We start from the raw sequence: 27,666 nt of genomic DNA, 5'->3' as shown, positions 1-27,666 counted from the left end.
AGTTCCATTGAATAAAGGGGGCCTACATCTGAGTAGACAGTGTCAGGCTCCATTTACAATACCATGGTTGTTGAATGTAATCCATTCCGGAAGACCGTTCGACTTCCGAAACGTTTGACAACTGAGGCACTGCTTCCGATTGGTTGCAAGAGCTTCTTGCACTCAAGTGGAAGCCATGTTGGACATTCAGGTTCCAAAATATGATAGGAAACTGGAGCATTTACTTCTGGGTTTTTGGCGTTCAGGAGCCGAAGCGTTTGAGAACCGAGGTTTGACTGTAAAGGAATCAACACCCCCCGCGTTTTCTAAGAAATGGCTGGGCTGCGGAAACGTTGCAATGAAAGGACTGAAAGTGGACTGGTCACTTTTTCCTTCAACATTACAGGAATGGCTTTGTATGCCAGCTTCATCAGTTCCTTCATTTGTTGCAGGGATTTTATTTGCAGCATAAACCATACTCCATTTTTTGCACCTACACACACCACTTTTAATTGCTCTCTGAGATGCAAAAGGACGAGAGGGACATTCAGGGATCAAATCCATAACTCAGATGGCTTCCGGGACTGTCCCTGGAAAATTGGGACACCATGAGGGCCCCAGCAGCCCTCCTGACATGGGAGCAGCAGCAGCCCGGTCTCATGACTCCATCTTTGCTCTCCTGCATCTTTCCAAAAGGGTGACCGGGAAAGCAGCTGACGTCATTCCTTCATTTATTGCACTCCAAGAAACATATTGACCTTGGGTCACCCACTCCAAGCTCTTTCCCCCCTGCTTTAGATAAGAGGCGTGTGACCTTTCCGGGTGGTTGTTGTCCAAATGCCCGTTGGATCGTGGGCCAAGGCAAATGCCTCCTCTGTTTGGACAACCACAACACCTCCTTGTGTTGCACAGGGAGCCATTGGGGCAGCTGTTCCCATGCCAACAACAACCTTGTTGTATCTGCAGCTGCAAACGTGGCTGGTGGGCGAGAAAGGACGGCGGGTGGACTTGATGCAAGCTTTTCAGAGGGTGTGGCAGGAAGAGAGTACAGCTCTACAAAAGCCAGGAAGCGTGCATAGCTTGAGCTAACTTGTCTCAGGATATCCTCTCACAGAGAAGCGAGAAAGCAGAGACGCAAGATGAAGTTCTGGGTGACTGGTTTGGGTCTTGCCTTCCTCTACGCTGCATATGCTACGCGTTATGACTTTAAAAAGTGTGACCCAAATAAGGTAACCACCAGCTCTGGTCTTCTGTCGAGCTCCAACCGAGCACCGTGGCGGGACAACCCCAGGGAGGGGAGACACCATTTGGGGAAGAATTTTGCAATGTCAGATGGCCCATTCCTCAATGGACACTTGTTCCTGTACAAATAGAAAATGTTCCGGGTCCATTGGGGTCTTTGGAGGGTGTGCACCGTGATGTGTGCACTTGGCCATTTCTGCTCATCATCTTCATGGACAGGAACTCCTCATGATCCTCAGATAAGTCCCATTATTGGAAGGGAACTCTTGTACCAGGTAGGCAGTCAGGGATTTCTGCTTGGAGCCCCAGTGTTTTGCTGCACCTTCTGAAAGGGCCACTCGTCTTTTGTCTTCAGCAGTTCCCAAAGACCTGGTACACACAGATCTTCGCCACCAACAGCACCCTGCTTTCTGACTATTTAGATGGAATGAGCATGGTGGCTGCCAACTTAACACTCACGAAGGGTGGAAACTTCAATGTCTCTTCCACTTTGCCAACGTAAGTTTGCCTGTTTTTGCTGAGCTGTTGTAGCATCGCCCACAGACGGAAGAAAACCCTGGGGTGTGGTTGCTCTGGTGAGTTCTTTTGCTCACCGTCAGGTAGAATTTCTGAATTTGAACATGTGAATTTGAAGATTTCCCCATTGTGGTTTTGAGAGATGAGACGAAATGAGAGCAGCACTATGTATCCACTGAGCAAGTTTTAATTTGAATCTATGGTTATGCATCTACTGACCATGGAGAAGAGGGCTACTGATGGCTGCTAACTATGCTTCCAAACATCAATTGCCGGAAATCACAGGAGAGGAACGTTGCTCTCAAGCTTGAATCCTGCTTGCTGGTTTCACATGGGCATCTGGTTGGCCACTGTGAGAACAGGATGCTGGACTAGATGGGCCATTGACCTGATCCAGAAGGCTCTTTTTACGTCCTTATTAAACCACAGATCCTAGGACTTGCCGATCAGAGGGTTGGCGGTTTGAATCCCCGTGACGGGGTGAGCTCCCGTTGCTCGGTCCCTGCTCCTGCCAACCTAGCAGTTCGAAAGCACATCAAAGTGCAAGTAGATAAATAGGTACTGCTCTGGCGGGAAGGTAAATGGCGTTTCCGTGCGCTGCTCTGGTTCACCAGAAGCAGCTTAGTCATGCTGGCCACATGACCCGGAAGCTGTACGCCGGCTCCCTCGGTCAATAAAGCGAGATGAGCCCCGCAACCCCAGAGTTGGTCACGACTGGACCTAATGGTCAGGGGTCCCTTTACCTTACTATGTTAGAATCGTAGAATTGTAGTGTTGGAAGGGGGCCAAGGGTCATCTGGTCTAACCCCCAGCAACGGAAATTCGGATTTGCGATGACCTTGAGTTGGACGGCCACTTTCCGAGCCAAAGGTGACAAAACCTCTGTGACATTCCTTCCAAGATTTCCACCTGGGAAAATAGGGACGTCCTCTTCCATCCCCTTCAACATTTCTCTGATGACCTAGGGCAGGGGTCTGCAACCCACGGCTCCGGAGCCGCATGTGGCTCTTTTACACCTTTGCTGTGGCTCCGGGGTGGATACTAGCGAGGGGAGGAGGCGCATTGTGCACCCCAACACTCCCCACTGTGGCGGGCGCTGTTAGTCACGCACCGTCCCGACGTCACCTTCCCGCCCACCCGCCCGCCCACTACATTGTAAGGGGCATGTACGTTGGTCACTGCATTGAAAGGGGGCATGTACGCTGGTCACTGTTTTGAAGGGGAGTGAAGAACACACACACAAAAAAAGGTAACTTGTTAATTTAACGTTTATTTCTATGAGGAGGAGTAATTCTGAGGGGTCAAACATAGAAATAATAAAAAAATGACAAAAAAGTTATTTTTATAATGATGAGTTTTGCGGCTCCCAGTTTTTTTTTCTTCGGAAACGGGTCCAAGTGGCTCTTTTTGTCTTAAAGGTTGCAGACCCCTGACCTAGGGACATGCTATTGAAAGGAAAAGTGGGACATTCTGGGATCAAATCAGAAACCTGGATGGCTTCTGTAATTCCAGGACTGCCTCTGGAAAATTGGGGTGTTTGAAGGGTCTGAGGCTGACCTGATTCAGCCAGACGTTTCTGATGTCCTTACCAAGTCGAACGCCTCAGATTTCACAACTGCACCACTGCTCCTCGTGACCTGACCCCTTTCCTCCTTGTCTCCTTTCACAGGCCCTACGGCTGTCTCAAAATGGATATGGCCTTTACTCTAGGGGAAGATGGAAAGTATACCTGCAATAGCGGTCTGTATGAGCGAAATCTCTCTCAGTTTTAACCTGTTACAGCTATTCACCCAGCATCCCTAAGCAGTGTGAGAAGCCCCAGTTGGCATACCCAAGTTGGGCTCCCTTTGGAAGGGAAGAGGATGGGAAACGTAAAGTGTTTCTATAATATTTAAGTCAATTTGCATGTTTACAAGTTGAATGTAGTTGTGGTCTTCAGCAGCAGCTTGATGTTTCCAGTGGCAGGAAAACCGGCTGCCCTCCTATAGGGCAGATGGGCCAGTTCTGTTGTTGTTGCTTAGTTGTTTAGTCATGCCCGACTCTTCGTGACCCCATGGACCAGAGCACTCCTGTCTTCCACTGCCTCCCACAGTTTGGTCAAACTCCTGCTGGTAGCTTCGAGAACACTATCCAACCACCTCGTCCTCTGTCGTCCCCTTCTCCTTGGGCCCTCCATCTTTCCCAACATCAGGGTCTTTTCCAAGGGGTCTTCTCTTCTCATGAGGTGGCCAAAGTATTGGAGTCTCAGCTTCAGGATCTGTCCAGTCCAGTCCTTCCAGTGAGCACTCAGGGCTGAGTTAGGCATCGCCCAAAAGGAGGACACTGATTGGCACAGCCAAAGGAAAATGTGTAGATGCAAACCAAGCAATCGTTTTAGGGTTATTTTTAAGCCAGACTTGAACTAGACAGCCCATTAAACAGAGGACACCTTCCATAGAATCCTGGAACCACAGAACCATAGGAGTTAGAAGGAACCCCAAGAGTGGTCTCGTCCAACCCCCTGCAACACAGGAATCCTTTGACTGCACCGAAAGAGGCCCCCAAATCCTCTTTAGTCTTAGGAACATAAGGCGAGCTTTGTGGCTGGATTAGACCAAACATCCATTGAGAACAGCACCCCAGTTTCCACAGCAGCCAAACAGACAGCCAGAGAATCAACCTTTTTTGGGAGGGGGGCACCCTTTTCCTCCCTATGGAACAGGGTGCCTTGCTGGTGGTGGAGACCAGAGCTGAACCTTCTCTCTCTCTCCCACAGTTGCAATGCAGACATTCAATGTCACACACACTGGCCTGCATGCAATGGGTGTGACGTCACACGCACAACATTGTGCGTGTGATGTCACATGAACTATTCAATAACACCCACACCCACACCCAAGTATTATCCATTCTTGTTTTCTATTTTAATTTGATGGTTTAATGCACTTTTTGATGATTTAATGCACTTTTAACAGCTTACAGCCGTGAAGGACGGATGAGTCAAGTTTATTTATTTATTTTTAAGGGAAACATTCCCGTTGGTGCTAAATTTCGCACCGATGAGAGAGTCCCCAATTCATGATGCATGCCTTCCTCTCTCTTTTTTCTCCAGAATGGGGTAAAGGCGTCCTCCTAGATGGGCAGACAGATTGTAAGAGCTACTGCGTTGTCACGGCTTCACACACACGGGATGGCGTCATGTCCGTTTATTTGACACTTTATGGTATGTAGCCAAGGAGACTCCCACCCTCACCTTGAAGAGGGAAGAGAGAGAACATTTATTAAGTCGTTACATTTATACATATCACCATTCCGCCCATATAATCAAGGGGATTCGCAATTCAAAATAATGGGGTAGGACAGCCTGTTTTAGCCCGGTCCCCTCCAGAGGCTTCGGATGACAACTCCCATCAGCCCTAGCTAGCATAGTATAACTTCCAAGTGTCCTGATTTTCCAAGGACAGTCCCGGAAGTACAGAAGCTGCCCCAGTTTCTGATTTGATCCCAGACTGTTGCCCTTCTCCTTTTCCCAGACCCCCAAGTCCCTTGAATTTCCAGGGACAGTCCCAGAGCTACAGAAGCTATACTGGTTTCTGTTTGGATCCCAGAATGTCTCGTTCTTCGTTTTTCCTCCTCGCCTTGGGGAACAGTTAAAAGTGGCGTGTATAGGTGCAAAAACAGAGTCCGGTTTATCCTGAAAATAAATTCCCCGCACCAAATGAAGGAAATGGTGAAGCTGGAATACAAAGCTGTTCCTATAATGTTGAAGGAAATGGTGACCAGTCTGCTTTAAATCCTTACCGCTAAAATTTTATTTCATTCCCGTTATGTGTGGAAAGTGTTATACACCATCCCTTCCCTCTCACATTTTTTTTTTTACCACACTCTTGTGATGTAGGTGAGGTGGAAAAGTTGCAATTGGCTCAAGGTGACCGATGTTGACGTGTCCATGGCAGCTATCTGTGCGGCAGAAGCTTCCTGGTGTAGAATAGGATGTCCCTATTTTCACTGGAGGGACACGGGTGGCGCTGTGGGTAAAACCTCAGGGCCTAGGACTTGCCGATCGCATGGTCGGCGGTTCGAATCCCCGCGGCGGGGTGCGCTCCCGTTGCTCGGTCCCAGCGCCTGCCAACCTAGCAGTTCGAAAGCACCCCTGGGTGCAAGTAGATAAATAGGGACCGCTTACTAGCGGTAAGGTAAACGGCACTTCCGTGTGCTTAGCCAGAAATTCACTCTTTTCCCTCTCCCCCTTCCAACATTTTTCATACATTTTTTAGCTGCACAAATGCTGCCTTCTAGCAACGGGAGGTATAAAATGCATGTAGGGTTCAGGTCTTGTCTCTTTTCCAGGTATTGCAAAAATTCCCACGCGAGAGTCCAAGCAGATCTTTGCAAAAAAATTCGCACAATTGGGTTTGGAAGAGAAGTATTTGGTACAATTTCCTCCAGAAGGTAAGACCTGAGAGAAGTTGTTCTTGTAGGTCCCAGTGAGGCAGAGAACACCCAATTGTCAGGTATTAAGGAACAGATAACTCCACTGGGCTTAGAAATTTAAAAACTTTCAGGGGGGCCTCAGTTTTGGGGAAGGGAGATATCAGATTCAAGAACTGTAGAAGCGAAGACTGGTGTAAAAATGTGATTTTGTGCACGTGGGCAGAATTCCAGCATCTCTTTGCCCTTTTTTTGCACAACGTACTCGCCAGTTCATTCACCGTCATGTCGCCCTGTTTCTGCCTTCCCCAGACAGGTGTCCTCCATGGTGTTGCCTCCATCAGTCATTGGAGTCAGCCTGACCAACGCTCAGGGATTATGGGAGGCCAGCTAGAGGCCATTGGGCTGGGCCTGGGCTGGGCCAGTCACACACAAGCTGCCTTCTGAGCTATGAAGGCACCAGACACATCCGGAGCAATAAGCAAAGGACATCCCCCCACTTTGGACCACCAGTAATTTTTGACGGATGCAATAATCTTGTTTCTTGGTTTGTTTCCACAGTGGCCTGTGCAGACTAAAGACAATAGGTGAGATTTCTTTAAGGCATCGATTCCATTTAGGGCCAAGGCATAAAGAGGAGCAGGCCCTTTTGCAACTCAGTGCAGTTTGTGTGGTGGCAGAATATGGGCACAGAAATAAAAAGGACATATGTCGCTTTAACTAAATGCCCCTAAAAGGTGATATTTGGGGGCAGGCAGAGATCAATCCTTTGATCTACTTCTGAATGCCTCAAATCACTACTGCATCTTAGAGAACGAGGGTTGTTGTTGTTTGTTTGTTTGTTTGTTTACTCCATGGGTAGGCAAACCAAGGCCCAGGGGCCGGTTCCAGCCCAATCACCTTCTAAATCCAGCCTGCAGATGGTCTGGGAATCAGCGTGTTTTTACATGAGTAGAATGTGTGTTTTTATTTTAAATGCATCTCTGGGTTATTTGTGGGGCATGGGAATTTGTTGTTGTTTTCTTTTTTAAAAAAAATATAGTCCGGCCCCCCACAAGGTCTGAGGGACAGTGGACTGGCCCCCTGCTGAAAAAGTTTGCTGACCCCTGGTTTACACCCCCTATTCTGCATCTCCACCTGATACTAGGATATGTTTCGGGCAGTGGCGTAGCGTGGGTTGTCAGTACCTGGGGCAAGGCAAGTAATTTGTGCCCCCTAACCTGTGGATTTGCGCCCTCTAACCCGTGGATTTGCGCCCCCTAACCCTATCCCCCAGATGTTGTGCCTGGTGCGGCCGGCCCCCCCTGCACCCCCCACGCTACGCCACTGGTTCCGGGTTCTCTAGATGGACAATGAGCAAGTTGCATGAGTGACACTTTCTGTGATGGCACACACCATAGATTGGAAGTACATTTAAAGCACTCCCAAGGAATCCTGGGAACTTGTTAAGGGTGCTTGGAATTGCAGCTCTGTGAGGGTTTTTTGTGTGGGGTGTGTGTGTGTCGCTTTAGATATATGGTGTCTGCAGCTCTGTCTGTTTTCTGCTTTCTGAGTAGGAAGCTTTGCGTAAGAGGGGCAGTGGGCAGGGGAAAAGATGAGAAGCCCTAAGGATTTTGCTGGTGAAAGTGAGGGTAGAATCCACTTGCAGAGATGAATGTCTGCTGCAAAGGGCATTCCTCTTTCAACAAAGTCTTTGGGATGTGCTTTTCTGGGTGTGGCCGTAGCTTAGTGGCCGAGCACATACTCTGAGTGCAGAAGGTCCCGGGTTCAAGTCTCTTCATCCCCCATTAAGAGAACTCAGAAAGACTCCTCTCTGCTTGACCCCATGGAGAACTGCTTTCCACCACCAGCTGGTCGGATCAGTGTCTTGACTCGGGATCAGGTTAAGTATAGGAATGCAATAAGGGAAACACTTCCCTGAAACGTAGGTTTATACAGTGTCCCGTATTGGGGGCGGGTGGGGGAACGACAACAATGATGTGATTAGGATGTATAAAGAGCTAAAAACTTCAGAAGATAACCTCTTCTTAAACTAGATGCCTAATTTATGGGGTTTGACCATTGGTCAAGGCAAATGGATTCTCCATGCCCTCCCACCTGTAAAAAATTGCTATTGGTACATTGTAAGGGCAAAAATATGGCCCTCATCAATCAATGCACAGATGATATGACAACTCTTGCAAGCAATGGACTCTTGCAAGCCTAAGGTCGAAGATGATGCATGGACAAATTTACTGATATTTGGAATGTCTTTGTCAAAACCACAGTGACACATGGATTAACATATACAATAGGTTTATCCATCTCCATATATACTATCTAGTTTTGTGGCCTTAATTGTATTTTATGCTTTTTTTCCTATTGCTGTTTCCCCCTGCTTTTTAAAAGGTTTCTAATATATTCTTTCCCTCCTCTTCTTTTCTATTCTTCCTTTTTTAAAAAAAAAATAATATTTATTAGAAATTTTATAATTATAAAAAGAAAAAACAATCAAGAAAAACAATACATAAATTCAACAAACAATACATCTTTTCTATTCTTCCTTCTCCCCCTTTTTTATTTGCTTTAATCTACTAGAACAATCTCAATAAAATTATAAATATTTTAAAAAGTGTTGGAAGGTGGAATCTGTCACCCTCCAGGTGTCCTTTTTCCAGCCGCCCTCGTCCTCGTGCTAGCAGGGGCTGCTGGGACCTGGAGTTCAGCAACAGCCAGAGGGCAGCACTTTTCCAGCCCTTGACTTAGGGGTCAAACACTAGGGTAGTCTCGTATTCAGGGCTTGTCCACACTTGGCTTACCCCTTACATAAAGCACGGAGCTGAGCAGTTTTCTATTTGCCCCACTGCTTTCCTGGGGGGAAACGCCCTGTTGACCGCTGAATTGGAGGAAACATCCATTTGGGGAAACCCGATGGAAGTTTGCTCGGTTTGGCAGTCAAAGGTGGGTGTTTGTGGCTCGTCCAAAAGGTGGTCGTGCTGGAAAGGGAGAGAGAGACTGCAGCCTTTTAGAGTGGACTGCATTAGGCCAACTTAATGCTCCTGTTTCACATCCGTTCTTGTCTTGTAGGTAACAAAAGCCAATGGGACAGCAGATCAGATGATACCACCTGCTGCTTTTCCTGCACAATCCCCTTGTGGGCTTTGCTAAACTCCTGGGGCGGAAGACCCCTCTTGCTCTCAATAAATAGATCGAGAAACAGCAGCTTATATTTTTGTCTGTATGTGCCAGAAGGGCAGAGGTGGTTTAAGAGGGTGGGGAGGTACAACTGGGCACCGTGCCACAGAAATAACGCTGCAGACTTCAAGAAACACCCAATTTTAGCGTCACTGAAACTGGAGAGCCCCAAGTTGGCCACTGGGAAGGGGACCCCAAGTTTAAAAGCCAGGATTGTATTCAGTGCTAGTGCTACGCAGGGTAGACCCATTGAAATCAATGAGCAGAGCCAAGGGTTCACCCACAACTTCTACTTGACCTACCACTCCCCCCCCCCCAAGGAAAACCTGCTCTTCAACACGGAATCAGAGTAAACATCCAACGGGTTCAAGTTACAAGAAAGGTGATTCCAGCTCAACATCAGGAAGAGCTTTTTGACAGTCTTCTTCTTTGGCGATCACTCGTAAGATTGTCTTCCATGAACACGGTTTTAACAGTGAGTCCATAAGTGATTGTGGAGGCCAGTTCTGGATCCACACATCCTTCCACAGTGGGGACATATGTTTCTGGACAGGAGCTCATCACAGTGAGGGTTTGCCAAGCATACCTTCCTCTTAGCCCTTGAGTCCTGAGTTGGAACGTCTTCAAAGCCCATGACACCTTTGGTAAAGGCTGTTCTCCAATTGGAGCGCTCACAGGCCAGTTGTCGGTGTTTATACTACATTTTTTAAGATTTGCCTTGAGAGAGTCTTTAAACCTCTTTTGTTGTTCACCACGTTTCCATTTTTAAGTTGGGAATAGAGCAGTTGCTTTGGAAGACGATCATCAGGCATCCGCACAACAGGACCAGTCCAATAAAGTTGATGTTGAAGAATCATTGGTTATCTTTGCTTCTTCCAGTACACTGGCATTAGTTCGCCTGTCTTCCCAAGTGATGTGTAAAAATGGTCAGAGACACCAGTGATGGAATCTTTTGAGGAATTCTTTGACCATGGAATTGAAGTTTGTGAACACTCCTTCAGTGGAGGTTTTGAAGTAGAGGTTGGATGGACATCTGTCATGGATGCTTGAGTTGAGATTTCTGCATTGCAGAACTAAAGGACTCTTGGGATTCTATGATTCTATAATCCTATCTAAACCATCTAAGCTGGTGGTCATCATGGCTTAACTGTGTGCCGCGTGGAGAAGTTCTTCCTTACGGCTCCTGAAACCTTCCAACATTTTGCTTCCTGGAATGACCACAGATTCTGGTGTTATGAGAGAGGGAGAATTCCCCCCCCCCCACTTTCTCTATGCCATGCATCATTTTATACAGTAAATGTGTATCATGTCATTTCTTCTTCGCCTTGTCTCAAAACGAAAAAGGAGCCTTCTCCATGGCTGCCCTGAAGGATAGCTCAGTCATTAGAGCATGAGACTTAATCTGAGGGTCATGGGTTTGAGCCCCATGTTGGGCGAAATTGTAGGGGGTTGAGCTAGATGACCCTCAAGGTCCCTTCCAACTTGGTGATTCTGTGGGAGCATAGGGTGAACTAACAAACTAATTAACTAATTATTTGGAATTCTTGAAATATCTGGGTATGATAATACCCCATGATTTAAATAAAGTGGAAGTACTAAATCTTAAACCATTCTTCCACTTTGTTTCTATATTTATTTATCCTTTATTCCTTATAATATTTTTTTTAAAAAATATCCAGTTGCCTGAAGATGCAGTTATCCTGGCTGGGCAAGATACCTTCTTAAAAAAAGAAGATGACTGCAAAATTGACTCATATATAGAAACGATGGAAGGGGGCGGGATTGGGTTCTCCTAATTTGAAGCTTTGTTGTTATGTCGTTCATCTGAAAAACATGAGTCTTGTTGTGAAAGGTGATAACTAAAGGTTTCTTCCATATGACCCCCTTTTAAAATCATCCTTGTCAAAATATAACAACAATGACGTCTAACAGTTTAAAGGTTGGAAGGAACAAGGTCACCATTATTTTAAAGATTCCTATCGATCTGGCATCCATCCCGTGCCAATTACTGAGCTGAAGGACAAACTGGGTACTGTTAGTTGCACATGACTGCTGCGATATCAGGTGCAGTGTCTTATTTCTGTGCCAATAATTATGCAACAAGTCCACGGGCCTGCGTTGGGAATTTTATTTCCCTCAAAACCATTTCCTGCTGAGGTCCTATTAGCTGACGTTTGTCCTCACTTCCGCTTTCTCCGCCGCTTTCCCCAGGGAAACCCACATTTGGACCAAACAGCAGAGCCAGCCCAGTCTTTAGGCAGAGTGGGGCCACTGCCTCAGGTGGCAGAAGCCCTCAGGCAGCACTCCCGCAAGTGCCCCGCCTGCCCCACCACCTCTGGCAGCGGCAGAGAATTGGTGCTACCATTGGCACCGATTTTCAGCTACATTGCATCCGTTTTGAGTGAGATCTCTGTAATTCCAGGACTGTCCCTGGAAAATCAGGACACTTGGAAGGTCTGTACAAGGAGTGTGCTTTGAACTCAGGGCTGATATTGCAACTCGGGGGGAGCAGGTTTCTTCACTTCGCTTCACTTCACTTCATTTCAGATTTGTATACTGCCTTTCTATATTACTATACACAAGGCGATTTACAGCAACAAAATATACAACAAAGAGCACACATCATGTAACAATCTGATCCAATGCAAAACGTCCTAATAAAACATAGCTTTAAAATGGAATGACTTATATCAAATAAAGTAGTATTAAATATAATAGTACACAATAAAATCAAATCTCAGAACACCAGCAAATAATAATTAAACAGAAATTCACTCTTAACAATTACAATAAATAATTACTTAAACTATGATCAATAAAAATACGGTAACTGAAAGTCACAATGCATCAAGTACAGTAATACCTTGGTTTTCAAACAGCTTAGTTCTCGAATGTTTTGGCTCCCAGATGCCGCAAACCTGGAAGTGACTGTTCTGGTTTTCAAATGATCTTTTGGCAGCTGAACATCTGGCGGGGCTTCCGCGGCATCCGATTGGCTGCAGGAGCTTCCTGCAGCCAATCAGAAGCCGCACTTTGGTTTCTGAACGTTTTGGAAGTCGAATGGACTTCTGGAACTGATTCCATTCGACTCCCAAGGTACGACTGTACCTGCTCTGGGTTATGGGTTGGTAACTGGTTATTATACTGGCCAGACTGGGAACCACAAGACGGAGGCTGCGTACTCCATGCAATATGTGTTGAAAGCGCATGGATTTCCCAAAAGAATAATGGGAAGTGTAGGGTTGGGAATTATAGATTTTTTGAGGTATCTCCCACCATTTCCAGAATTCGGATACAGAATTGTAGGCTGTGAAATCTGGGGGATTTATTTCTTGCAACCAAGCATCCTCTTAATTCAGGGAATAGGGCGCATCCTGACCTTGGGGCTGGATGTGGCCTTTGGAGCCTTCCCAAGGGTCTTCCCTCCTTGGTCCCTCTCACTGCTCTTCAAATTCCATGTGGCTGCAGGGGGGGGGGACAAGACATTGCAAGTGATGGGCCCTCCATACTGGGTTGGAACCCCAACATGGGGCAGGAGGTAGATGGCCTTTAACAGCTGGAAGAGGAGAGGTGTGTAGATGACAGAGGGAGTCTTATTTGTCATGACTGCGTGTGTGTGAGTGAGTGTGTGCGTGCACATACACACGCCCCTGACATAGGCCGGAAATGGGTGTGTGGGGTGCATATGATTGGGTGCTGAATGGGGCGCAGCTTAGCACCCCAAGCCTTAATGAATTTCAAACACTTGCTAATTTCGGGGATTAGAAGTGTCTAGGACACAGTTTAGCATCCCAAGCTTTAATTAATTTCTAACACCCGCAGGACCCAGGAATTTAGGAGAGTCTGGCACTTATAACAATATATTAGATGGCTTTTATAAAATAAAAATACTAAAAAAACCTCTCTGTCCCATTGGAATCATGATCCAGATGGTTTAAATGGATCCTTTTTGACAAAGCAAATGGCAGGCTCCAGATCAGGGTTAAAGCCCATCTGCTCCATGGCAGGGTCTCAATATTAAGTGTTCTAATGTCAGGTATACTTACTTCGTTAAAATGAACTTTGAACTATATGACTATATGAACTATATTAGTGTCTTTTTTTATTTTTAGGATTAGTAATATTCTGGCTGTTGAAAGATCACCTGTTTCCCAAGATTCCATACGCTCTTTGGTCATTTGTGCCCAAATCTTAATTGTAATATTACTTCATGTCATTGAATCAGCAGATTCCCTTTTATCTCGTCATGCATTTCCTGCCTCACGTCTCCTCCTCCTCTTTTACAAACTTCCCGGAGGATCGCATTCTTCCATGGGAGTGGCTTTGAGTTTTGTCTAATTAAATTTTATAATACCATCAAAGCAAACAACAATGGTACATTATTATTTTTACACACGATACAAATCACACCACCGATGACATACAAAAGGAAAGCAAAGAAGCAAGGAATGTGCTTCCACTTAGTAAAGAAGCAGGCAAAACCACAGGACTTATGTGTATACACTGCTATGGACAAAAACAAAGACAATCCATATTTGAAAAGTACCGTATTTTTCGCTCCATAAGGCGCACTGGACCATAAGATGCACCTCGTTTTTAGAGGGGAAAATCAATTAAAAAAAATATTATTCCCCCCCCCAGCCCCAAAGAGCAAAGAAGCCAAGACAGCGAGCAGGATCCATCCCGCAGGCTGTCTTGCCTTCTGCCATAGCCGCATGCAGTTTCTCCCGGCAATTCCCCCTCCTCCCGCAAAAGCCCACAGGAGCCACACACCCTTTAAGGAGTGCGCGGCTCCTGCGGGCTTTTCTCCGAGGAGGGAGAAGGGACTGACTGGCCACGTCAGTCCCTTCTCCCTCCTGGGGAAAAGCCCTCAAGAGCCTCCCCCCTGCATTCACTCCATAAGACTCACATACATTTCCCCTTACTTTTTAGGAGGGAAAAAGTGCGTCTTATGGAGTGAAAAATACAGTAATTATGTTGACCAAAGTATTCTAGAGGGAGGACGCCTAGACTTAAAACACCAGGAGGCCCCTCCCAAAATTAAAAAGAATAGTAGATGGTTGGGGTTCATCTGGCCAACGGCGTAGCTAGCTGCTGGGGTGCCTGGTGCAGGGGCGTGTCCTGCAACCGGGGGGGGGGGGACGATCCGGCCATGGGGGCGGGGCAAGCCTCTCCGCCACCTCCCCCTCAGTTGTAGGGTGGCTGAGGGAGAGGCAGTAGGCAGATGCAAGTCCCACGCTGCCATTTCAGGCAGGGCGGAACCTGCAGGCACCTAAGCCACCACGTCACTCCTAAAAAGTTTCGTGAGCCCAATTGTTTTATAAAAAACAAACAAACTCATTTTGTCACCCTCCCCCCAGTGATGACACCTGGGGTGAACCACGCACCCCGCACCCCCTCCCTCCACCACTGCATCTGGGGTAAGAATTGATAAAAGAAATAAAAGGGAACCAGTTGCCATGGAATTTGTCTCATTCAATTTCACCCCTAATGACTCTACAGAGTTGAGTTATCGTCCGCGAGGTCCTTTGTCCGCACTCTGCCATACCAATTCTGCAAACTGCATACCAGTTCTGCTCTTCCACAGAAATGCAATCTTCATTCAAGGAGCCATCAAAATGTGTAGCTTTAAAAGTTTAAATAATGTATCTTTACTCCCAAAGGCACATTCTTCCATTGTCTCCAGAGACAGATGGATGCAAAAAAATTTACTCCTCAAAACAATTAAAGAAGTGCCAATCTAGGATTTATAACCACCTGTACAGGGAATGGACATTGAGCTGTAGATAGGGTGCAAGCACACAGGAATGAATCAAGAATCACCCATGAATCAACTCGAGTGATTATCCCTTCACGAGAGCTGAAACCCATTTGAAGGATGACACCTGCCAGAGTAATTTCCAGTCTCCCTCAGAAATTTCTCTCCCGATATCCGCCTCCCAAATTGCTCAATGCCCCTCCCTCTCCAAATCCGGTTGCTACTGATCAAGAAGGATTTGGCGAACAGTGGTCACCTCGCCCTTCGCCTGCCTCGGGTGGTGCTGACACAATTTCTCTAATAGTGAGGGGTCTTCTAGGCTATGAGGCTCACAAAGGTTCCAGCAAATTATCTAACTGCTGAGAGATGCTTACCTCTGTGAAACAAATCTTGTACAGTGGTACCTCGGTTTACGAACTTAATCTGTTCCTGAACTTCGTTCTTAAACCAGGTCCGTTCTTAAACCAAATCCGTTCTTAAACTGAGGTGCGCTTTCCCTAATGAGGCCTCCAGCTGCCAGTGCCCTTCCACCATTCGGCTTCCGTTTGTAGACTGAGGTAAAGTTCGCAAACTGGAACACTACTTTCGATTTTGCAGAGTTCGTAAACCGAATAGTTCGTTAACAAGGCTGTTTGTAAACTAAAATACCACTGTATTGTATCTTAAGTATTTCTCTCCCCACTCCTTATATTGCTTGTACTGACAGGGGTCACAAAATTGTGGATGATCTAGAAATGGGAAAAACATGGAGATAATACAGGTACTAGACTGTGTGCCCAAGTGCCCCACACTTTGAGGGCTGAATGAAGGAACCGATTCTGAATCCCTTGGAGATCTTTTCTCACTGAGGGTAAAAAAAAGGGATTGCCCTAATGGTAGGATAATGTGGGCTAAGTTCTGTGCTAACTCAATGAATTTCCAGTCAATTTTTGATAACTTTGAACAATTGCTGGATCTGAAAGGCATCAGTGTATAATCTCAAGCTAGGTACCCTGAACCCGCAGTTCCTGCTACTTCTATATAGAGCAGCTTCACTTATGCAAACTATTTCCCTCTCCTCCAGTAAAAGAGTCTATTTTCTCCCATCTTTGAAATTCATGGTTAGAATCTCTATCAGGAGCCTTTAAATAACGAGAAATTGGGAAGCAGTGTCATTTTAAATACGGCATTCCTATCGACCCAAGAAGGTTTTTGTTTCTTCCTTTGGGACGGGTCCTTTTGCACTTCAGTTTACAAACCCATATTATCCCTCTTATGAAGTTGTTTAATCACTTTTGTGGGATGGATCCCAAAATGTTTTAAACTGCTGAATTTCAGCAGACATCTTTTGGATTTGCTTTTGGGCAGGCAAGGACATATGAACTCTGATTTATCATTGTTAACTACCAGACCTGCTACCCTCCCAAAGTCATTAATTCTAGTCCGAAGGGCAAGAACAGCAGTTAAGAGACTATTCTAGCATCCATAAAACGTCACTGTCAAATAAAGTAATACATTGGTGTCTCCCATTAATGCGCAGGTCTGCTCCAGTGGAAGAAGGCCTCCACTACGATTGCCCTAGTTACCATAGTAATTTGGAACTCTTGCAATTCCCTAAGGCCAACTGGCACCGTGACTCTGAACCCTCAATAGAGTTGCCATGCAGCTGTTTTAAGGGTAGAGGACCTCTGCCAGGAGGGCTGCAAGCCACAGGACACCTGGGTCCTCTTCAAGGGACAAGCCTGCGCAGCAGGTTTAGGGGTTTCCCCACTGGGAGCCTATGAACGCTGTGATCATCTGGGCTGGGACTGTGTGGGAGTTCTTATCCTGGCAGCAGGTTCTTCCAGTTCAAAGTTTAATTTAGTTAGATTGGCTACCTCCTTGGGCAGAGTTAAGGGTGACAGGGTGGAGCCATATTTCATAGGGAGATTAAGTGCTTCAGAGGGAGGAGAGGAGCGAAGGAGCGCAACCATCGGGAAGGAGAAGGATCTTTGAGCAAAAAAGGTACCAAGGCAATCCTCTACCTGGGAGGGAGGAAACTCGCTGAACATCCGGAACAATGTGAGGGAGGGAGGAGATGTCCTTTTTGATCTTAGAACTTTCCCCAACATGGTGCCAACCTGATTGTTTACACTTTGGCTCTGACTGATCTCCAGCAGCCATGGTAGCTGATGATGTGTTTGCTGTAGTCCTGGAGGCCTCACACTGAGGAATCTGAATGACTAAGAGGAGAGACAGGAGAGAGGCTAATAATTTTATGGATGGGGAGGAAGAGAGTAGATGGCAAGAGGCTTGTCTCCTTCTTCTCTTATAAAACTAGAGCACAAAACATAAGAAGAGCTTGCTAAATCAGGCCAGTGGCCCATCTAAGCCAACATCCTGCTCTCTCAGGGGGCCAGTGAGATGCCCATGAGAAAGACCCGGGTGCACCGGCGACTCTCCCTTCCTGCTGTTTCTAGAAACTTGCATTCAAAAGCATACACTGCCCCCAACCCGAAGAGGCACAGCATAGCCATTGTGGCTAGTAGCCATTGTCCTCTACGGCTTTGCTTAGCCCTCTTTCGAAGCTGTCCAAGTTGGTGACTACCGCTGCCTCTTGTGAGAGCAAATCCCAAAGATTAATTCTGAAGAAGTCCTTTCTTTTTTCCTGTCCCAGATCTTCCAACATTCAGCTTCATTGGAGGTCCGCATAAAATCTGGGTGGGCAACAGGGAGTCAGTCCTTTTTCTTCGCAAAACTCAAGGCTGATTTGCAGAGCTCTCTGCTGGGAGATGGGGCAGTGATGGTCACTGCACTGGCTTAGTCAGTTTTAAATGCCAGTTAGATGGATTCAGGGCTATCAGTGGTTATGAATCACGGTGTTTTGGGCCCGTCTAGGACACTTCCACTTGTCCTAGAAAGCATGGGTCCAAGCGGCTCTCTGCTTCCTAGGTAGGGGTCCAAGCGGTTTTGCCTTTTCCCTGCCACTTTCCCCTGGAAAACCTGCTCTTTAATGCTAAATCAGAACAAACAGCAATCTGCGGAAAATCCAATTGCTCCAATTCAGGGCTAAAGATCAGGTTTCCCCAGGGGAAAGCAGCAGGGAAACAGGTGTGGAGAAGTCCTGACTTGAAACTTCCAAGTTCAGAAGCAGGCAGCCTTCCTTCAAATTCCACAAGTTTGCCGGGAGTGGGCTATCGCCTTCATGTCTGTTTGTGGGCTTCTGAGAGGCATCTGTGAGTAATGGGATGTTTGGACTAAATGGACCTTTTGGTCTGATCAGCAAGGGCTAACGTTCTTACATTTCACCTGCCTTTCTGTGCCCCTTGATTTTCATGATGGTATCAGTTCATAGCAGTGGCGTAGCGTGGGTTGTCAGCACCCGGGGCAAGGAAAGTAATTTGCCCCCCTCCCGCTGCACTGTCCCTCCCCCAGATAGTCCCTCGCTCTCTCTCCGCACCGCACCGCACGCCTGGCACCCTCCCCTCCACAGTGGGCGGCGACCCGGCGGCTCGGATCGGATTCGCACAGCAAGCACTGCAGTGAGAGAGAGTGAGTGAGCCAGGTAGGGGCAGAGAGCTGCGAGTGCGAGCGCGCCCCCCCCAGATGTTGCGCCCGGTGTGGCCGGTCCCCCCTGCACCCCCCACGCTACGCCACTAGTTCATAGTATTTTCAGGCAAACTCAATGCAGAAAGCTCTGAAGCTACGGATAACTCAGTACTCTTCCGAAAGGAGGGGGAAATATTCCCATTGCACTTCGGAACTCCCTGCCTATTGATGTCAACGTAGTCTTTTCGGCACTGCTAATATAATTTTTTTGCTTAGGCAGGCGGTACATGCATTTTATGAAAGAACGTTAATAAATAATCCCCAGCCCATTCACGTGCTGCGGTGTAGTGCATAGAATATCGGACTAGGGCTGAGAGGAGTCCAGGGAGTTCAGCCAGAAAGCTCAGATGTGCAGCCTCGGGCAAGACACTGTCACCCAGCCTAAACTGGTTCGCAGGGATGCTGTGAGGACAAAATGGAGGACGGAGGTTGGGGTGGGGACCATGTTTGCCTCCTTGAGCTCCTGGGGGGAAAGGTGGGTTAAAAATGTAACAATGTAAGTAAGTAAATAAATAAATAGGCATGGCAAAACGAACAGGGCAGAGGGAGAGTTAGAGGGTGCCCCCACCCCTTACAGAACTTTGTGCTCCAGTTTACATTAATCCTACCTGTACCCTCCAGGTGTTGTTGGACTCCAACTCCCATGATCCTTGGCTGTCGGCCATACTGGGAAAGATGGATGGATGCTGGAGTCAAACAACAACTGGAGCGCCACAGATAACTCTTTTGCTGCATTAGCGGCTTGTACTTTTGGGGACGGGAAGGGTGGAAGGCTGCCAGCAGTAGGTACAGCCAGAGCCGATGACAGACAAGAGTTATGCCCCAGATTGATTGTTAAGTAAGAAGGCAGGCAGGTTGGGGGCTGGCTGAGGGCAGATTCAAGTTGGTGTCCCTTTGCCCTATTGGATCGGCCTTCATCGCAGCTTCCCTGCTGCATATGGCCAATGATTTGAAGGCAGAAATGACAGCTGGAAAACTGTCAACCGGAGAAATGACAGAGGGCACCTGTGTTTGCTATGAGCATCATAACACTGACGCTCCAATGGTACCCTGGTCTGCAGTGTTGATGCACTTGCAACTCCAAGCAAAAATGGTCTTGTGCCAGGAAATAAATAGTTCCTAAACCATGGGTAGGCAAACTAAGGCCCGGGGGCCGGATCCGGCCCAATTGCCTTCTAAATCTGGCCTGTGGATAGTCCGGGAATCAGCATGTTTTTACATGAGTAGAATGTGTGCTTTTATTTAAAATGCATCTCTGGGTTATTTTGGGGGCATAGGAATTCGTTCATTATTTTTTTTCAAAATATGGTCTGGTCCCCCACAAGGTCTGAGGGACGGTGGGCCAGCCCACGGCTGATAAAGTTTGCTGACCCCGACCTAAACTACGAAGGGGCGTATGACTATAAATTCAGAGGGGGGAAATCAGTTTCCAGATGGACATCCAATTGTATCTATGGAGCTGTTAATTTATTGCAATACAGTGGTACCTCAGGTTACAAACACCTCAGGTTACAAACACTTCGGGTTACAGACTCCGCTAACCCAGAAGTAGTACCTCAGGTTACAAACTTTACCTCAGGATGAGAACAGAAATTGCGTGGCAGCAGCAGGAGGCCCCATTAGCTAAAGTTAGGTTAAGAACCGTTTCAGGTTAAGAACGGACCTCCAGAATGAATTAAGTTCGCATTTAAATTTTTAACATGTGTAGTTTGTCAACCTTTTACTTTATTACAGGTTTTTATAACTCAGATGTTCAATTAAGCCTGTGCATTTAAAGGTTATATTTTGGTTCTGATTAGATACGCACAGCCTGAGCCTACGCATGTTCACCTGAAAGTAACTGAAATGCAGTGGTGTGGAAAATGTCAACTGACAGATCCATTTTTCATTTTCACACATAGTTAACATGTTTTATGTCATTTTAAACATAATTTCCCCAAGTTTCATTATTTTTCCAAAATGGCATTTTACATGTGAATAAAGCAACCAGAAGCTTGACATACAGGATGACTCAGAATCTCTCTATTTCTTTCTCTAACATTAAAAATCTCCAAGAAACTAGACAATAGATTAATGGCCCTTTATTGCACCAATGGCGAACTAACAAGATTTTTTTATGTTAGGAACAAAAGCAAATGAGCTTAGAACGTTGTTGTTGTTTAGTCGTTCAGTCGTGTCCGACTCTTCGTGACCCCATGGACCAGAGCACGCCAGGCACTCCTGTCTTCCACTGCCACCCGCAGTTTGGTCAGACTCATGTTTGTAGCTTCGAGAACACTATCCAACCATCTCGTCCTCTGTCGTCCCCTTCTCCTTGTGCCCTCAATCTTTCCCAGCATCAGGGTCTTTTCCAGGGAGTCTTCTCTTCTCATGAGGTGGCCAAGCTTAGAACAATGGAACTTAAATAGGTTTAGCATGTTACATAAGTCACAGAAACTCATACCCCCCCCAGCCAAACAAATGAAAATAAATATCTGTATTTGTAAACTTTATTCTCTTCTTTTAGGTTTTTAGTATTGAGAGAATCTTGCCTGCATTTTATATGCAACATATCTTCTGATCAACATACCACCACAACATGCAATTTACGTAGCATAAATGTGTTGCCATGTGTGTCTTTTAAAGTTTGTCCCAGTTCCTTCCCATAGAATTTAATAATTTTTAGGCTTATTACTTGCACCATACCATCTATGTAGGACATCTTTCAGAGTTTTACGAAAAGAAACAGGCATCTGCCCTCAAGAAGCTTAACATCTGAAAGAGAAGTCAGATAAGGGTGGAGTTGGACACATGTTATGCTTTTAGAAGAGAGATAACATATCTCATGTGTTAATATATTTAGTAATTAGATGCCTGTTTAAGTTAATTAACAGTAACTTCAACTTTGGCACGGTTTGGAAAACTGCCAAATTTATTTTTCTCTACTAGATCCCATCCGTTTTCTTGAAGCCTCTGTCAGTTTTCCTTCACAAGCTGGAATTCTGTACCCCTCACAGAGTTAAAATTCCCATAAACCCTTATCAGACTTCAGCACCCAGAATCTTCTGAGAGGTAAAATTCTGCTTTGAAGGTATAGTGCAGGGATGCAGCCAAACCACTACAGTGCAGTAGCTGCCTGTACAAATTTTAACTGAGTTGTAAAGTATTATCAGTGTCAACATCTAATACATCTAACACACAACTTGGCCTTGGAACAAAGCACACACGCAGGCAAAGGTGCTTTGTTTAAACATGTGTTAGATGTTTAACTATATACTTGTTAACTATATACCTCTTAACTATATACCTGAAGAGCGTCTCCACCCCCATCATTCAGCCTGAGGTCCTCCTCCAAGGGTCTTCTGCTGGTAACCTCCCTGCAAGAAATGAGGTTACAGGGAACCAGGCAGAAGGCCTTCTCAGTAGTGGCACCCTCCCTGTGGAACGCCCTCCCTTCAGATGTCAAGGAAATAAACAACTATCTGACTTTGAGAAGACATCTGAAGGCAGCCCTGTTTAGGGAAGTTTTTAGTGTTTGATGTTTTATTGTGTTTTTAATATTCTGTTGGGAGCTGCCCAGAGTGGCTGGGGAGGCCCTGCCAGATGGGCAGGGTATAAGTAATAAATTATTATTATTATTATTATTATTATTATTATTATTATTATTATTATTATTATTATTTTATTTTTTATTGGGTCAATTTTAAATCTCACACCACCATATTTAATTGTAATGGCATTATTAGTTTTTATAATTCTGCATTTTATTATTGTGTAACCGGCCCTGGGACCTTATGGTGAAGGGCGGGTAAGAAACCTTATCAATATATATATATATATATATATATATATATATATATATATTTATGGAAAATAGATTGGGAAAGAGGATGTGAGTAAGGGGAAACAAAGTAAGGCAGAAAGAATGTGGAAATGGGAGGGAGATTACCCAGGATTCCAGGAAAGAATCCCAAAGGTTTAGAATTTAAAAATAAGTTCAAAATAAGTTTGTTTGGGGAACAAATATCTGGGGAACAACAACTGGAGAGAGACCTGTTGGAATGTAATGTGAAAGTGCTGTGTAAAATGTATAAAATATTATTGGAATGGGAGACAAACGAGGAGCAAGTAAAATCCTCAATGATACATTGGGCAATAGATATTGGTCATCATATAGACATGGAAGCATGGGAACGATTGTGGAATATGGATATAAAATTTACAGCATGTTATTGTCTAAGAGAAAATTATACGAAAATGATACATCGATAGTATCTAACACAGAGTAAACTCGCAAAAATGTATGAATCTAAATCAAGTAAGTGTTGGAATTGTAAAGAGAAAGAAGGTTCTTTTTATCATATGTGGTGGTCCTGTAGTAAGCTTAAAGCTTACAGTGGTACCTCGGGTTACATACGCTTCAGGTTACAGACTCTGCTAACCCAGAAATAGTACCTCAGTTTAAGAACTTTGCTTCAGGATGAGAACAGAAATCGTGCTCCGGCGGCGTGGCAGTAGCAGGAGGCCCCATTAGCTAAAGTGGTGCTTCAGGTTAAGAACAGTTTCAGGTTAAGAACAGACCTCCAGAACGAATTAAGTACTTAACCCGAGGTACCACTGTACTGGGAAATGATATATAATGAATTGAAAAGGATGTTTAAAATAACGTTTGTAAAAAAAAAACCCAGAAGCTTTTCTTTTGGGAATTATTAGGACAGAACTACCTAAACTGTATAGAAACTTATTAACGTATGCTACTAGAATGGCAAGAATGTTACTCACCAAAAATGCTAAGAGGCAGAAGTCCCAACAAAGGAAGAATGGCTGCAAAAAAGAGATAGGAGGAATAAGAGAATACAAGAGAAAGGGAAGTGGAGTCTTGCAGCCTCCTCTTTAGGTTCAAATAACTTCCTCTTTATCCTGACTTACCGGTACTTCCTGCCTTCGCAGATGGCGGCCGTTATCGGGGGAATTTCCCGGCTCTTCCAGCCAACGATTGGGGTATTGTCTGCAGAGAAGTTATGCCAGGGCATCAATCCGTGGTACTTCCTCATCGGCCTCCGCATGGTTACTCTCTTTTTTGCCTTTGGGCCCTGGGACTCCCTCAAGACCGATATGATTTGCCAGTGGCCCAAAGATACGGGCGATGCAAAGACGTTCTGTTCGGTCCTCTGCTATAACCAGCTGTTCCCCATCCCCGTCTCGGCCCTCTGGACCTTCCACTTCATCGCCATCATCTTCACTGTGGCGCTCATGAAGTTTGTGTACGTTTCGACGACGGACAAATCCGGGAAGCCTGGGGAAGCAGAACCAAAGCCTGGGGAAACCGGGTGCTGCGAAACAGTTGGCAAACCTAAATTTGGCGGCTGGAGATACGGGATCTACATCTTCACCATAGTCTTGATTTTGGCCATAGAGCTGAGCTTCATGTGGACCCTCATTGGCCTCCAGTTACCAATTATGACCCGAGGAATCGTCACATGCCGTCCGAACAACCCAGCATGCCCCGAAACGGCCCAGTGCGCTCTCAACGGACGAGCCGACAAGCAGGCCATTTTGTGGGTTCTGGCCTTTTGCGCGGCAGCCAACGTCTGCGTCTGCATTGGCTATCTGGCCTCGCATGGTGGGCAGGCCTGTGGTTTTTGTGGCGGCGGCACAAGGAAGCCCGCGGCCGGTCACTGCGGCAACAGTGACGGAGAGGCTGGGGAACGTGGCTGTCTCCGTAACGGAGCAGGATGTCGCAATGCCCAGGGCGATGGCCTGGGATGGGAAGGGGCATATGGCTACCGCAGTGACCGTAGTGCAGCAGGACCAGAGGGATGCAGGTGCCAGGCTGAGGGAGCGAACTGCTGCTGCCGCCAAGGCAACAGCGGCGGCAAAAACGCGGCCTGCGGCTGTCAGGAGAATAGGCACTGCCCCTGCTACTTCCAGGGTAGTGAGGCGGGGCATAGCCGGAGCTCCATGCCCACCAAGGAGGATTCGGAGGGGAAATTGCTAAGGGGAGACATAGAACTGGGGCCAGAAAAGAAGAACTGGACTGTTGGGATGATGCAAATGAAAGAGCCAGTGAGGCTTGGGCCCAAAAGGGGCCGAGGTAGCCCAGGAGGAGGGAAGGGGGTAAAATATATGGCGAAGTATGAGATGTGGGGCAAGAGAAGGGTGTAGGGTGGGAGCGAGTGATGGGGAGGAAGTGGAGAGCTACCTTAAAGGATTGCCACAGGGCTGGCCTTGCCACGCAACCGGGGGAAATGCGGCCTGCCTCAAGGGGCATCATAAAGGCGCAAGAGGAGGAACTGAGGAAGGGAAGACTGGGGCAGCAATGCATTTTAAGTGGTTGGCCCTCATGTGGTTGAGTGGGGTGCTATTTGGGCTTCACTCCAGGCCGCAGCAGGGCGTGGGCCACCATCATTCTGGATTTTGCCTGCACCGTGTCTTGACAGCACGCCAGCCTTTCTTTTTATTTTTTAAAGAATCGCGTATTTCAAATGCTACCGTGCGCATAGCGACAAAATGAGTCGAGATCAAAATGACACATGAAAATGTGGTGCAAGCCCCGCACTCCAGGTCTAGGGTGCTCTGAATTTTCTCCACACACTTTAGACAATTGGACGATTGAAAATGGTAAAATCCCTCTCTTGGATTAGAATAATCTTATACCTTTTTTTTTTTTTTAAATACACCTAATTATTTAGTCACTAACGGGTAACTCACTCAACGAGCCCAGAAGTTATTTTCTTAGAATATTTATTTATTTATTTATGCGCAAATAAATGCTACTTTTCTGAAGATGGCATGAGAGTGACTTACTAGAAAAGAGAGAGACAGAGACAGAGAGAAGCAGCATAAGCTACAATAATAAATTCTATCTGTCTGTCTGTCTTTCTATCTATCTATCTATCTATCTATCTATCATCCATCATCTATCTATCTTTAAAAAAACAGACAAAAAGAAACAAAATAAGGATAAAATAAAATCAGCCAATAAGAACATGGTCAACATCTAGGAGCCAGGAGAAAAATGGGACAGAATGCCTAGACCTTTGACAATTGTGAAAAAGAGGGAGAAATTGCCATTTCACTATTAATGGTGCAGGAGCCGGGCTCTCTTTTTCACCTGGCTACCTTACCAAGAACATCGGACTACAGAGAAGGCTTGTTTTCCCAACATCCAGCTAATATTTCTACAGAAGTTTGCCGCCCACTTCACATAAGTTCGCAAGTCCAGCTACTGCATGCACTTTAGCAGAGGTCAGCAAACTTTTTCAGGAAGGGGCCGGTCCACTGTCCCTCAGACCTTGTGGGGGCCCGGACCCACCCTCTCCCAAAAGCACCAACTGAAAAGACCCCCTCTCCCTAAAGGACTCCCCACACTGACGCCGCAGCTGCCAACACCACCTTGCCTTCGGCAGCGTTGGCATCGTCCTCTGTCTCGGCAAGCCTCTGGCCTGGGCAGCAAAGGAAGCCTCCATGCTGCCACCGCTGCTGCCCGCTCAGCTCTTCCCGCTCAGCCGCCTCTGGGTGCCAGCCTTTCCTTCCCGCTGAGATGGGCGAATAGGAGGAAGCGGCTGAGCTGGAGGAGCTGAGCGGGACGAAGTGGCAGAGGTGTGGAGGCAGCACCAGCATCGCCGCCCACCCAGAGGTGTCCGCGACTTCTGATTGGCTGCAGGAGCTTCCTGCAGCCAATCAGAAGCTGTGTCATGTCGCGGACGTCAGTCCCCATGCGGCAAGGCCTTCACGCCGCGCCAGTTTAGCACAAGGACTGACCAAGCAGGCAGCAGGGTCCGCAAGGTTTGCGAGTCGGATTAACGAGCCCGGCGGGCCACATCCAGCCCGCGGGCCTTAGTTTGCCGACCCCTGCATCTATATTAAGGTAAAGGTAAAGGGACCCCTGACCATTAAGTCCAGTTGTGGCCAGTTTATTGGCCGAGGGAGCCGGCGTACAGCTTCCGGGTCATGTGGCCAGCATAACTAAGCCGCTTCTGGCGAACCAGAGCAGTGCACGGAAACGCCGTTTACCTTCCCTCCGGAGCGGTACCTATTTATCTACTTGTACTTTTGGTGTGCTTTCGAACTGCTAGGTTGGCAGGAGCAGGGACCGAGCAATGGGAGCTCACCCCGTTGCGGGGATTCGAACCGCCAATCGGCAAGTCCTAGGCTCTGTGGTTTAATCCACAGCGCCACCTGAGTCCCTTTGATCTATATTATCTACTGCCAAACCCAAGAAACAGGCTCATTTGTTTCAGTTCCTTAGGCAGGGATTCACACTTGAAGAATTTACATCGGGAAATGCTACCCCATCCTAATAAACAGATTGCCAAAGCCTATTATTTCAGGACTGGTCCAGAAAAGGAAGCGACAGGATTATGACTTGTTGACTCTTCCTGCAGTGTCCTACGGCCTTTGGGAAAAGCCATAGCTGAGTGTCAGACCATCTGCTTGGTATGCAGAGTGTCTGAGTTTCAATCCCTGGCAACTCCAGGAAGGACTGAAACCCTGGAAAGAGTGGCTGCCAGTCAGTGCGGACAATACTGAGTGAGATGGTCCAATGGTCTGGCTCACTGTAAGCCGCCTGTTCCGAAGAACCATGCCAAGATCTGCAGCCCATTCTGGACAAGGCTTGTTTTCTCTCCCAGGCCTTGTAGACCTTGCAGACCTTAAATAAATTCAGCAGCGATGCTCAGCACAACTAGGAATGCCTGAGTTCAATTGGTTCATATTGCACAATGAACTGGCCTGATTAAATTAGTTCCTCTCTGATTAGTTCCTCTCTGATTAGTTCCTCTCCTAAATTAGTTCCTCTCTGATTTTATCTCTCAAATTTTTCATTACCTATATGAGGTAGTCTGAGGCTTGTCTTTTAATAGCTTTATTTGCATGTAAAGGCCACTTCAGTTGACTAGGAAGCCTGGCTGCTGCCATCACAATGGCAGTCATCTGTTTTCGCTGCCTAATATTGTGTCCCTGTGAGGAACAAGACACCGCCATGTCTGGTCAGTCTGAGGGGAGCATCTGAGGCCCCTTAGCGGTGGCAGCAGCTGACT

The 27,666-nt window shown here is 46.6% G+C and overlaps 2 protein-coding genes across 2 annotated transcripts; both read left to right on the top strand.

The window, feature by feature from the left end:
• The first annotated feature begins 927 nt into the window (after nucleotides 1–927).
• Nucleotides 928–9,348, top strand: LOC310662741 (extracellular fatty acid-binding protein-like). The gene is made up of 7 exons (XM_083409809.1): nucleotides 928–1,208; nucleotides 1,577–1,719; nucleotides 3,407–3,477; nucleotides 4,829–4,939; nucleotides 6,067–6,168; nucleotides 6,709–6,734; nucleotides 9,214–9,348. The coding sequence occupies exons 1-6, from the start codon at nucleotides 1,119–1,121 to the stop codon at nucleotides 6,723–6,725; spliced, it is 534 nt and encodes a 177-aa protein (XP_083265935.1). The 5' UTR covers nucleotides 928–1,118; the 3' UTR covers nucleotides 6,726–6,734; nucleotides 9,214–9,348.
• A 7,381-nt stretch (nucleotides 9,349–16,729) lies between these two features.
• On the top strand, nucleotides 16,730–25,293 carry LOC310662713 (uncharacterized protein). Its single transcript, XM_083409741.1, has 2 exons — nucleotides 16,730–17,062; nucleotides 23,576–25,293. The coding sequence occupies exon 2, from the start codon at nucleotides 23,576–23,578 to the stop codon at nucleotides 24,788–24,790; it is 1,215 nt and encodes a 404-aa protein (XP_083265867.1). The 5' UTR covers nucleotides 16,730–17,062; the 3' UTR covers nucleotides 24,791–25,293.
• The last annotated feature ends 2,373 nt before the right edge of the window (nucleotides 25,294–27,666 follow it).

Source organism: Podarcis tiliguerta (genome assembly GCF_965153285.1).
Source record: "Podarcis tiliguerta genome assembly, chromosome: 13".
NCBI classification, from domain to species: domain Eukaryota; kingdom Metazoa; phylum Chordata; class Lepidosauria; order Squamata; family Lacertidae; genus Podarcis; species Podarcis tiliguerta.
This window is presented reverse-complemented; position numbering and strand designations above follow the sequence as displayed.

What these genes read in the sequence shown, in the direction of transcription:
- LOC310662741 (XM_083409809.1), top strand. Translation starts at nt 1,119, where the DNA reads ATGAAGTTCTGGGTGACTGGTTTGGGTCTTGCCTTCCTCTACGCTGCA. An exon ending in GTCTCTTCCACTTTGCCAAC is followed by an intron (nt 1,720 to 3,406) that starts GTAAGTTTGCCT and finishes CTCCTTTCACAG; the next exon opens with GCCCTACGGCTGTCTCAAAA. An exon ending in AAAGTATACCTGCAATAGCG is followed by an intron (nt 3,478 to 4,828) that starts GTCTGTATGAGC and finishes TTTTTTCTCCAG; the next exon opens with AATGGGGTAAAGGCGTCCTC.
- LOC310662713 (XM_083409741.1), top strand. Translation starts at nt 23,576, where the DNA reads ATGGCGGCCGTTATCGGGGGAATTTCCCGGCTCTTCCAGCCAACGATT.